General features: G+C 39.5%; 1 protein-coding gene across 1 annotated transcript in view; it reads right to left on the reverse strand.

Moving 5' to 3' along the window:
• The window catches only part of tanc1b (tetratricopeptide repeat, ankyrin repeat and coiled-coil containing 1b), a 201,748-nt gene that overhangs the window by 90,409 nt on the left and 97,549 nt on the right, over positions 1–13,790 (reverse strand). The window contains 1 exon segment of the mRNA XM_034186667.1: positions 1,055–1,191. Within this exon segment, the coding sequence (XP_034042558.1) occupies positions 1,055–1,191 (137 nt within the window).

Below are 13,790 nucleotides of genomic sequence, written 5' to 3' on the forward strand. Positions count from 1 at the left end.
AATAGTACAAAGGTGAGAGGTCCATGCAACTTAGTGTGAGAGGCTGCTAGCCTGTAGGATAGGGATAGAGCAGGGCATACCGGTATAGTGGCTGACAGTCCCCACACCACCACCACCAGCCAGCAGCAGGGCACACCCCAGCGTGCTGCAGCTTCTACTACCCCCAGCCTGTGTACACATTGTACCTCCTAATGATGGGAACAGAGTACACAGGCGTGAACATTTGTATGCTAAATGCACATAAAAACAGGATTGATTATGGATGAATGGAACTATCATTTTATATTTGTGGTGTGGCAACATGAGTTCATTGATAACACAAGCAACAAGCACAAGCACTGTGTGTTGTATTTGCAAACTGAGCTACAATAGTTTCAAGTCCCACCTGTTTTTCCAGCACAGCACACAAATGAATCTTAACTTGCTATTCAAAGCTGAATGCACCTTAAAGCTGCACCGCCTGTTTCCTTAGCATTTACAACTAATAAAAATGATTCAGAGCCTGCAACACAGGTTTCGAACTCATGCTTCAGTGTCAAATCATGTGCAAGATGCTTGAGATGATTGAGGGAATCAAACGATGGCAGGTTTTGCTCTGCTCTTTACAAGGATGCAGCTTAATCAGTAGAGCCAACTGAGGCTCAAACCTAACATCACTATTTCTGTAGCCACTCTTGTTACATTATGAAGAGTCACTGAAACAGCACTCAAGTTAACGCCAGACTTACACACCACACCGGACAGGCGGTACTAAAAATACACGGCACGCAGCCAATCCTAAACATCCATTCACTTCCTTCCAAAAACAACTTAAAGATCTCAACCCAAGAGAGTTACCGTTGTTTACTGCAGCTTAAATTTCCATCCAAAGATAAAAGATAAAAACACACAGGTGGTGAAAAAAAACAGTCAAGCTCCAAAAATCAGTTCTCTTACACTGTCAGAACTCCCGTCTGTCATCCCGTCCCTCTAGCCTCTGTCTCTGTGCGCTGCACCAGCGGCAGCTGCTGCACGAGGAGGGAGGGGTTTGGAGGAGTGGGAGAAAATGAAATACCTTCTTTTCATTCTTGTCGTCCATAGGTATGCGTGCCGTACCCGGGATCCCTTCTCCCAGTAAGAAGCCCAGCCTTGTCATCAGTTCCTGAGTGGCAGGGGAGGAGGAGGAGCTTGGCTGTTTCTCTGTTTGCAGCTCTAGGAGATAGAGATAGAGAGAGAGAGAGAGAAGTGCTCAGTGATAGGGGGCAGGATCCCTTTCTGCAATGGATGGCCCACACAAAGCCACTGTCTGGCCTCCTCAGATGTGCTCTGAAATGCTATGCTGCACTCTCCAGCTGCTGCTGATGTGGTGCAGAACCACAGAAGGGAGAAGCAAGCACAGACGGAGAGACAGAACAGAAGTGAGAGAGAGAGAGAGCACGCGGTGGGGGTTTTGGCTTACGCATTGGGAGCGTGAGGGTGTTTTAAAAGAGTCCAAGTACATGTGAATGTCCAGCATTGTTAAGAAAGCAGTGAATGAGTGTGTGTGTGTGTGTGTGTGCATGCATGCGTGTGTGTGTGTGTGTGTGTGTGTGTGTGCAGACCTCCTGCAACAAGCCTGAAGCGCCAGTTGCTCGGCTTGCTGGTTGTTTGCAGCTCTCACTTACAGAGGCTCTGAATATCAATGAGCGGTCATAGTCTGTCTCCAGTAGCACTCAAACACCCTGAAATCTTCATCCTCAAGGCTTAATGCTGGTTTAGACCACGATTTCAAGGTTGGAGTAGAATACAGGCAAAAACTCTCATATGCAGTATCTCCTTTTTTGCTGCATTGTTGGCTTAAAACAATTCTCCTTCAATGCATGAATAACCTAAACCGTGACATAATTGTGCCACTTGCATCGCTGAATTGAAGGAGGAAGATCACATGCAGTTTACGTTATGTCACAAATCTAGAGGGGGCAATTGAAGCAAACAAGGTTGGGTCACAACATTGCAGGATGACAGACTGGCACACTGGATGAGAAAGCCAGAAGACGAGACCAGGAGGAAAGGAAAGAAAGAGCGAAGAAGAGAGGAGGCATCCTTCCAAGGTACAAAAAGCTCATTATGCAGCGCTCTGTCAGCACCTTTTCCTCATTCCATCCTCATTTTTTTCTTGCCTCTCCTGTTCTTCTGCAGATATTAATAATGTTGGCAGGAAATCTGATTAAATACAAACAAATCCACTGGTACAATGAGCTACCAAGTCTCAATAAAGAGTTAAAATTAAGTTAATGCCAATATATATCAGTGACACATAAACACCCACATACAGTACAAGTCATCTTTTGCAAACACAAAAGAAGAAGAAGGAAAAATAAATCATTCAAGGGTAATATCTGCAACAACAATCAGATAAATTACTTGATAACGGAAAGCTGTCACGCAGTACAGGAGGCATAAATGAAAAGAGTGGTAAGTGCTCACTTGACTGTGCTGGTACAGCGGCCAAATGTGTATTTACATTTGACTAATTATGTTACGACTTAATTAGGTGCTGTTCCTTTACAGAAAACATTTAAAATACTGTTCAGACTTCCTCCACAGCTCACCATCACTTATTCCATAAAAAACTCAATGTTTTGACATTTCTTTTTTTTCATTACACTACTTTCCCAGTGCAATTTACTTTTCTCTAATGTTGCACTAACACTTACAAATGTATTGGCACTAGCACAGATAAAAGTATTATTAAGTGGAATGGTTATCAGCCACATTTTATGCACAAATAATCGCCGTAAGTACAAGGTTTACTTGGGAGTGTTCAACTCTCTCATAAAATGATCTGATACATATCTAAAATACATGTGCTACGATACGATTCAGGAACAACACATTTTATACAGAATGATTCAAATCTGTGCGATTTGTTTCTGTGAGATATGATACAATACAATACAGTTTATTGTTTAATGTAGGCATTTTCCTAATTTATTTTCCATGATAAATTAAAATAAGCCAAAAGTGGCATTGCTCACCTTCAATTACATAGTTTACAAAAGACCAGAGATTGTAAGGATTTTGCTACTGTGCTGCAGCACATTGGCACTGTCTCTGCTGACCTTTTTCTCCCCCACCATCACTGGGCACAACACCACATGCCAGAAGAAGCCAAACAAAACTGAATTGGAGTGCCAAGATGCACAAAACAGGTTAATGCAGAATAAGTGCAGGTTTACTTCATTAAATGTAAATAACATTTTTAAATGACTATCTGGTTATCTTTATTGTTCCATGTGTGGCTGACCCACAAAGTGCAAACAAGTCAAGTGACAGGTAGAGGTTTCATCTTTTCATCTTTCCTCTTCCTCATCTTCTTCTTCTTGACATCCAGCTTAACGGTGCATTACTGCCACTTTCTGCTCCAGAGTGTAGAACAGGCAGTATTTCATTCAGATCAGTATACTGAAGCAGATGCTGTCATCTTGTGACTGTAGATCATAATGCAGTGTAATTGTGATGAGTCGCAGGATCAGTCATACAAGTTAAAAAAAAGCATGACTTATAGCCCAGAAACTATACAGATGACACACTGGATCTGTGCAAATACAGCACCAGCTACGATTAATTACCATCTGGTGGCCTGGCTGTCTGTATACTTTGCATCTATACATGAGGCTAGTAATCCTAAACTACAAACTGCTGTATGTATTGGAGAAAAAGAACATGACAAATCTATATGCAAGCTTAGGCCAAATTTTAATGCAATGTCATAAAACCTTTGTAGAACCCAACTAAATACATAATAAACACGGATGTAATCAAGGAATTGTAGATCAGTATCACCGTAACTTCAGCTCCAACATGAGACAGAAACCAAGCCACAAATTCTGAGATCATGGTGAGGTCAGCTCAAGGAGGAGTAGTTGGATGATTAACTGCAGGAATTGCAAAAGAACGAGTGAGAACTATAACCCCTCCCCAACATGTAGTAAATAACTGACTTATTTCTCTTTCGTGATCTTTGCTGATTGATGCAAGCATATGTTGGACTATTTAGACTTTCAGTGTGTGACTTGGTGGCAGCTACTAATTCATACCTGGCAAAGATTTGCCATCTCATGGATGGAAAATGCAGCACTTAGTTATGATTTTCAGAGAGAAAGAAAAAAATCACAAACATTAAGATAGTGATTCACAGATGTGGAGTCTCTCTTCACATTCCCGTGTGGCTAATAAATGATACTTGCACTGACACGATTTCATCCTGTAGGTGTGAAACATTTCCAACATGCATTGTATACATTTACTCAAGAGATTTTGCAATAGATACATGATATGAGTTACTGGCCACAGCAAGCTCAGGAATGTATAGTACAAAATTTCATAAGTATAACATTAAATTGTGATGTCTGTTGATTTTTTGCACAATTAATTTCTTGCTACTTGCAAAAGCTTAGTATTATAACTAGAGATGGGACTGATCCGATTCCGGATCGGTATCAGGTTCCGATACAGACGTAATTCAAGTATCGGAAAATACTGATCCAACCTGCGACATTTTCCAATACCAGAGAAGAGCCACTGTGAATCCTCTGAACTGTTGTTGTTTGCTCTCTGCTTGTTTGCTGCCGAGTGGGTGGGGTGAGGTTTTCTGGAGCTGGGCTGTTTGAGAGAGCTCTCTTTCATGTTCTAGCTACAACTGGCGGCAAATTTCTGCCTGGCACTCGGCTTCAAATTGTCTGTTTGTCAAGCACGGATTTTCTGAAAAATTAACTGAATTGTTGTTGAAAACATGTGCTAAAAAGTTAGCCGCTTCATTGTCTCGATGCTGTAAAACGCCAGCTCAGTGTGCAGCCGAGGAGGAGGAGCCAAACAGTTTCTGTCCGCAAAAGGGAAAACTCTCCATTAAAATCCTGTGTGTGAGTATCGATGATGACATTTATTTTACAGTTGAAAGGCTTCGTGTTTCAAAAAAGTTTGAAGTTTGCGCAGCAGTTAAACAGTGAGAGGAAGAAAGAGAGATAGATGGAGGGAGAGAGAAAGCAAACAAGAGAGAGAAACAGAGAGAGCACGCGAGAGACAGACAGAGAGAGAGAGGGAGAGAGAGAGAGAAACCGAGAGAGAGAGAGAGAGAGAGCTGTCTTTTCTCTTTAAGTCTATAAAAATAAGGCTATAAAAGTCTATAAAAAATAAAAGTACTTAATTCTTTCACCAAAACATCAATCTAGGCTTTCATCTTCGATGCACCTTCTGGCAAATTGTAGCTCAACTTTCAGGTCTCCTTTTTTAAGAAATCCTTATATTAAAAAATCAATAATAATAATAATAATAATAATAATAAAGCAAAAAGAGCTCTGGTATTGGATCGAAAAAGTATCGGTAGTTATCCAAATTCAAGTATCGGGATCGGCTTGGAAGTGAAATATTGTGGATCGGTGCATCCCTAGTTGTAACGTTTGTTGTCAACATTTCTTGTATGTTACCTAATTGAATTTCCAACTAATGTACTTGTAGTTCTAAAAAAATCATTTGTTTTTTTATGCTGGATGTTGACATTCCAAAAATGTTTGCACAAAAACAGTCATAACATCATATTCATGTATTTTCTGCACAGATGTATGCACACATCCTCAGCTGTACACACTGACGCAAAAACTACCGTAATGTCTGGAGCACATAAAAAAAAATGCCTCTTAAAGAGGCACATTATTTATATATATTTATATATATATTTTTATATATATATATATATATATATATATATATATATATATATATATATATATATATATTAGAGGTGCACCGATCGATCGGCCACTGATCATTATCGGCCGATCACGCCTTGATCGGTGATCGGCAAAATGCGCCGATCAAAAGGACCGATCACAACAGTGCACAGTTGTTTTGGGGGGTGTTTGTCAGGAAAATGATAATTTCTCTACATTGATTACAGACCCTGCAGCGGGTCCGTGATCAACTTTTCTGCAGCGCGGCTTTGCTCTGAACCTTGAACCAGTCGAAGCAGTGGTTCGCAGATTGAAGCAATGCTTCGATCTGTTGCTTCGTCTATACTTACTTTCGCTTAATTTTCCCCCACTAAAACCCTAAAGAGCATATGTCTGTGAGTATTATTTACCTTTTCTATGTTAAACCGACCTGTTATGGTCTTCTGAAACAGCTGATAGATGCTAACGTGTTAGCATGTCTATGGCATTTTCAATGTTAAAAGTTAGCATTATGCATTTGCAGCTGTCATCAGGTTCGGGTGCATTTGTTTTCAAATTGTAATATTTCTTACATTTATTTTTGTTTATATATTAATAATCTAATGCTTATTATATACAATTTTAGAGAGAGACAAAAAGAACCTGAATAGAAACACAACAGAAAATATATTAGCAACTAACAATGAACATACATAAATAAATAAATAAATACATACATACAGAAATAAATAAGTGTTTCCTGTGAACACCTAGTGTCTCTTACACCTCCATTTCATCCCTGTCTTATTTAAGTTTAAGGACAGTTTGTTTCGGTCAAACCATATTTTCAATATGTTAATTTCTTCAGTGATTTTCTCCAGAACTATCTGCCAAACTAGAAAACTGCTGCATCCTAGTAAGAGCAGTTTATTCTAGTATCTTTATTTGAATGCATGTTTTTTGTTTTCATCATTAAGTTTTAATGCAAAAAATAGTCCTATACATTAGACCTATATTCTTATTTTGCGCATGATCCAAATATGTACTTGATCGGTATCGGCCGATCAAAATTTCAGTGATCGGTGATCGGCCTAAAGAATCCTGATCAGTGCACCTCTAATATAAAGTGTCACCGGAGTGTAAATTGCATCTTTTTTGTATTGCATCTTTTGTTTTGCATTGCTGTTGTATAGTTTTTAATACTGGCGTTTATTCTTTTATTGGTGGAGTTTATTTTGTTTAGTGATTTGGTTCCTGGGAAAGGCCAATATTAAATAGTTTTTAGAATTATTATTAATAATAAAGAACACTTGATTTTTTTTTAAAGTATAAAGGTCACACCAGAGTACAAGTCACAGGACCTCCAAACCAGTGAAACAATAAATAAATAAATGCAACTTATATGCCGGAAAATACAGTAATAATGGCTGAGTTCTTTTTAGGTGAATCTTTAAGAACAGATTTAAAGATACACATAGCAGAAATTTAGACGACATAATCTGATATTGGTACAATAAAGTGCATCGCACTACATCATCTTGTCTTATGTATTAGACACTCACACCACGAAGGCAGCAGACCTGCAATGTGAGATACCTTTCTGTTGACTGCAAGCAGCTTTAGATTCAGTGCTTTGCTCAAGGACACTTCCGCAGAGCGTCTGAAAAAAACGCTATCATCTTACAGTTTTACTGTCAGCTGCTACTGCTATAAGACATTTTAACCAATGAGCTGACTGTCTTTCTGATGAAATGCGAAATGTAGCTTTTACCCATGCAACCTAAGCTGATTGTACAGTTTGAAGCTGTTCATGGTACATGCACAAAAGCAGTTTAGAAACAAAAGCCTGCAAAGGCTTCTGTTCAAAGCAGAAGCCTTCACTGTGGCTTCACACATGCTAGTCATGTGCGTGCATCCGTCACCCAGTGTGTGTGTGTGGGGGGGAATGCCAGATGAGATTTTTATACTTTAAAACATCTTAAACACACAGCTGAGGTGGGGCGGAAGGTTTACATTACCCTTTTTAAAACATCTGCCTCATTGCTTTGGCAAGTTTGTAACAGTATATATATATTCCCTTTCTGTATATTGTATAGAAATAAAGGAAAGCTAGAATCAAATAGGACATATCAAATATTTATTGCCTGCCTGTAAAGCTGCAATCCACACACACACACACACACACACACACACACACACACACACACACACACACACACACACACACACACACACACACACACACACACACACACACACTAAAAACAGTTTTTTGTTGGAAATATTATTCTGATCATGCAGCATTATACAACAACACTGTCCCAACTTTTTTGAAACGTGTTGCAGGCATCCATTTCAAAATGAGCAAATATTTGCACAAAAACAATAAAGTTTATCAGTTTGAACATTAAATATCTTGCCTTTGTGGTGTATTCAACTGAATATAGGTTGAAGAGGATTTGCAAATCATTGTATTCTGTTTTCATTTACATTTTACACAGCGTCCCAACTTCACTGGAATTGGTGTTGTATAACACAAAATATGGATCAAAAGGGCTTTTCAATGTTAAACTCAAATATCTGCTCAATCCACAATACGGATCAGATGTACAGTAGATCAAACTTAGTCTATTCATTGAGAGTACCAGTTTGCACCTCACTGTCACAAATGAGAGTGATTGAGGCACTTTTGTTTGATATATAATGTAAAATGTACATCAAATGGGCTTTTCGATATTAAATTCAAATGTCCACAAAATCCACAATCCGGATAAGATCAGGATCAAACTTTGGCAAGCTATAGTGAGTGCCAGTCTGCACCTCACTTTCAAATATGACAGTGATTGTGTCAAGTTTGATTAAGAAATAATGTAAAATATACATCAAACAGGGTTTTCAATGTTAAATGGCGGCCACAAAATCTGTCATCTGGTTCAGATTCAGATCAAACTTTGTCAGTGAATAAATGATACCATCCTACATAAGGCTACCAAATAGGAAAGAAATGCAATCTCCTTTGACAGAGTTATGAATTTTTGAGGATTCGTTCAATGTAAAAGGATAGAGATTTTTCCAATTTACCAAGATTTTTCCTGACTTTGACCTTTGACCTAGAAAATTGAATCAGTTCTTGCCTATCAGGATATGAATCCTCTGTAAAAATTGCATAACGTATGAAAAATTGTGGGCTACAGGCTGTTCACAAGCAGACAGGTGAAAACAGAACCTCCTCCAACTTCGCTGGTGAAAGTAATTAATGGACTGTTTCTTTAACTTTGTATATCAAGTTATAACCCTTTCATTCTGTGTATGCACAAGGTTGTGGTTTGGGAAGAAATCTGATTTAAATCCATCAACCAGCACTTGAGCCATGATAAGACCACCTCATTTTCTCTCAACCACTTCAAACCACCTTCCTCTAAGGACCAATCCATAAACCCTGTAAAGAGTATCTGAGAAAGGCTGAAATAATGATGCACATACAAACCAAATCCTGCAAACATACAGAGTAAACATTATACCCAAAGACAGACGGAAGTACAAGATGTACTTATTTCTTGAAAAAGGCTGCTTTGGTTTGATGATTTTTAATGCCATCAGTGGTGGACCACATTTCCACTGCAAGTGGTCTACCTGTCTATAAACAGTGAACTGCTGACCCAGTCTGTGGTCCTGCCCTACAGCACTCACAGATTACATCTGCTCTTGTTCCAAGTTCATGTTTGCTGGCTGTTTTCACTGGGGCACTTCAGATAGCAGGTCTGCACACGGCATCACTATACACACATTTGGAGAGTACAAGTGCAAGCGTATGAGTTTGATCCTGTCTCCAGACAACTGTGAGTGTAAGCAAACCTCGGACTGGATGAACTGCAGCTGCCACATTACACCGAATGACAACATAACCACATGAATACAATGTGGCTATCAAAAGAAAGCAATGCCACTGCAGCCGCAGCTTAAACTAAGACGTTCAAAAAACTTCACCACCTCCCCCAAACCATACAGTTGTCATGGAGGAAACTGTTGAAAGAGAACAAAACTGGTTTTTGTACCAGACTTTAAACATGTTAATTTCTGCTCTAAAGTTGGACATTTTAACAAAGAGTCCTACAGGAAATTGCTGTTTTGGAGCCAGCCTCAAGTGGCCAGTCAAGGTACCACACATAGACTGCCACTTGGTTCGTGCCAGACATTTGCGCTGATCAATATGTACTTTAAGGAGTGTCAGTCAGAGGGTGCACAAATGAAGCCTGACAGGGAGTCTTTATTTGTGTGAAATGGCTAAAATGCAACACGATTTCACTTGGCAGTTGAGAGGATGAGAGGAAGCTGAAGTGCGCTCCAGCAGAGTGTCTCAAGGGAGAGCCTATGCTGCTCCACTCTGCATCCAACATTGACGATACACAGAAAAAAATTAATCCAAGATATCCAGAAGACTTTCCCTGCCTGGAAATACACAGAGATGCGTCAGGTCATCGTGAGCCATGCAAGGGCTGACAAGAGGAGAGCAGTCTGACTATGCTCCAGCAGGATAACAGGAGTCCTGTTATCCTGCTGTTAAAGGGAGGGAACAAGAAGAAAGAGAGAGGGAGGAAGAAGAAGAGAAGAGAAGGGAAGAGAGAGAAGGGAAGAAAGAGAGAGAAAAGAAAGGAAGAAAGATGAGAAGAGCAAGGAGGCGAAAAATAAGACAAAAAGCACAACATTCAGGTGACACATGAAAGGAACACAGGGGTATAAATACACACTAATGGCAATCACACAAATGGGAGACATGTGAGGGTAAACACTAATTGGAAACAGCTGGGGAAGAGACACAGGAAGAAAATTAACCAAAACATACAAGGAAACTGTGACCACCAAAATAAAACAGGAAGTGCAGGAGAAAGAGAACAGTGACAACACAAAGAACCAAACCCAGGAATGGTCACAAAGGGGAGCCAGAGGACAAGGACAAAAAAGAGTTTGCATGCTCCGAGTTACAGGGAGATGCACCGGGATCTGCAGCTCCGGAAAAAAAAAAAAAAAAAAAAAACACCTTTTCCTGACTTTTGTTGGATGGTGAGGAGGACATGGCAGCACCAAATGAAGCCTAGTGAGAGCTGATTGAAGCAATTGGTTGAAGCGTGCTGTTACACTGCCTGTTACAGTAAATTGGTCAATTCTTATTAGTAAAAAATAAAAAATAAAAATTTATTATGATTTAATTTATGAAGCATAAAATAATGAATGTAGAAAATAATATCCCCTCCCTTCTTCGATTTCTTCATCCATTGTCATGTTTTAATGCAGACATTGAGGAGTAAAAGTAGATTTCGCCCAACCAGAGTGGCTATAGTATACATATCAGGTGACATGTTTTAATGTTTTAGGTGTGAAATAGCAGCGCTGCTGGTGCAGTGATGAAGAATGAAAAGAAGGAAGAGGAGTAGAAGGAGCATGATGATGATGATGAGGAGGAGAAGGAAGAGGAGGGAGATACCACAATGGACAGACTGGCTGTATAGAGTACTCTCAATTTTCCCTGCAAAGAAAACAATCCAGCCGGTGCTCATTAGCAGCTGGAGGTTTATTACCACAATAGTAGAGCCTGGTTAATGAAGCCGCGATGAGAACATGCATCCCGCTTCCCAATTTGAGTTCCGGGGTAATGGGTCACGTGTCGCCCCGAAGCAATCTGAGAGGTCTTTTTGTACATTCCAGAGCTGGAGCCGCAAATGTCTCGTGTGGATTTTCCACGGAGACATTACAGCATGCTGAACTGACAACTGCCAAGACAGTCTTTATCACAGTTTGACAGCAATCTTAACATGACACCACATATAAGTTACCTCTGTGATGAAGATGATGTTTTTAATGCCGTTTGCCTTTTAGCAACATTACGCCAAAACTACAAAAGCGATTTTCTTGAAAGTTGGTTAAAGGGTGGTGCATAGACCAAGGGAGAAACCATTAACGTTTGGAGTGCATCTGATTAAAGGGGTGGGTCCAGGACTCCCCCTCCCCACCCCCAATTCTTTAACATTAATAATAGGGCATTTGTCTATACTTTTATGAATTTCTCAAAAGGTCATACACGATGCCAATTTTTTCATAAGGATCTGGGCATTATCTCTTGAGAAATGCCCTATGCATCAATTTTTAAGAAAATCGGTTTCATAGTTGTTGCATAATCCTGCTGATATTTATCTCTAATACGAGTAGCTACAGAAATATGTGTGGAGGGTCATCTGAGGTATGTCCCAGAGGAACACTCTAGTTATTACTGCTATTATTAAAAATGTGGTTACAGATGGCATTTGATTAATAATTTGCCCAGCAGAGACAAAGCTTGATCATGCAGCAATTCAGCCCTGTGGGGCCCAAAACCTGCTCTGTTCAGATCCAAGGAGATGAGCAGCAGATTAATGATGCTTCATCATTAAACAAAGGAATAGACAAATATACAAAGACTCAGCCTTCGGCTGTTGATTAGCAGGAAATAAACAAAGTGCTAGACATGAAATTCTACAGAATAAACTATCTCTGATACAGCTAAAAATAATTACAACCCATTCTGCTGTCACAAGGATATGAGTACCCTGAATGAAAGTCTTCTGCATTTAATCACAAATTCTGAATATTAGTGGCTGAACAACAGTAAGTCTTGATTGTAAAACACCATCTTTATAAATAAACGATATTACGGCTCTTGTTCACATTTCGTGAACCTGGTATAAAAACTATGCTATTGAAGCTGCTTTTGTGCATGAATGGTGGCATCAAACTTTTGCATAATCCATCAATACAGAACATGCAGATTGCAAAACAATGCAATGTGACAGAAGAAATCTGAGCTCAGATTGGGATTCAGCACCCCAAAATTACACAAATCAGTCCATGCAAAAAAAAAAAAAAATCGCTGACCAGTGTTATTTATTGCGTTACCCAGTACTGAAGTAGTTTGCTTTTTAAGAGGGGTTGGACGATTGAGGCAAAGTTCAAACAATTTATCGATCTTGTCCATCTTTGGACTGGCTCAAGCACTCAGTCATTAATCGAGCTCAGAAATTCCGCTACCCCACGCACATTCGCCGCAGAGAGATACGCTGTTTATGCACTGCTCTGGTCAATGTTCAAAAAAGAAAATAATATGCATTGCTTACCGTCCCACCTTTTGTCTGGAGGTAAGAAATGCAACCAAGTTATTTGATTTTATATAAGGGCTGAGTGGATCCTTGTCATTTGATTGGTGCTTTGTATGTCACATGACATGGAATATTTGTCCCATTTGTGTTGCGTTGCATTTAGCGTGCGATTTGGTTCCATTTAGAGTTCAATTTGGTTCCATATGTTACGTTTACATACCATTGCACACTGCGAACCATGCCTACTAGTGGGGCAGCGTTTAGCTAAACACGGAATTTGTTTTGCTGACGGACGACGATTTGAAGGAGCTAATTGACAGTGCTAATTCTTCTAACACACACACAAAAAACTCTACTCTGCTGTAAGCCCTCTGGAGGCATGAAGAGTTATTAGGATGAAACGCTGACGTGATTTTTCACTGGACTGAGGAACTACACAAAGTCTTTTTTTTTTTCTTTTTTTTAAGAAGTACACAAAGTCAGTGCACAGCATCACTGGACTACATCGTTGGAATTTTGGACTCCTATTTAAAGTTCTTTTTGGACTTTAGCAGCAGTGGCACACCAAAATGTAAGTCCCTTTTCTGCTGTTTATAAATTAATAAAATATCAAATGACAAGGATCTATTTTAGCTGTTATATAAAACAAATAATGAATGTATTTACATTCTTTCAATGGAACAAATATTTAATTCGGTGAAAGCTGGAACATACCATTCAACTCAGCTTCGCCTCATTGAATGCTATGTTCCAAATTTTACCTCATGAAATATTCGAACCCTTGAGCTTGAGCCACAAATGCAGACACACAAAATGAATGTGCATATTGCATGCACGGATGTGTCACATGCACAAGAAACTGTATCCTTCTTCAAAGCTGCAACGTGAGATACAACATCTCCAAGTCAAATGCACATTTCTTTTCATATCCTTCAGACGGTTTGAGTGCTATCCACCCAAAGCAGAAGAGGAATAAATCAATGCATTCAAAGTTTAG

The sequence above is a fragment of the Thalassophryne amazonica genome, chromosome 14, assembly GCF_902500255.1.
Source record: "Thalassophryne amazonica chromosome 14, fThaAma1.1, whole genome shotgun sequence".
Taxonomy (NCBI): domain Eukaryota; kingdom Metazoa; phylum Chordata; class Actinopteri; order Batrachoidiformes; family Batrachoididae; genus Thalassophryne; species Thalassophryne amazonica.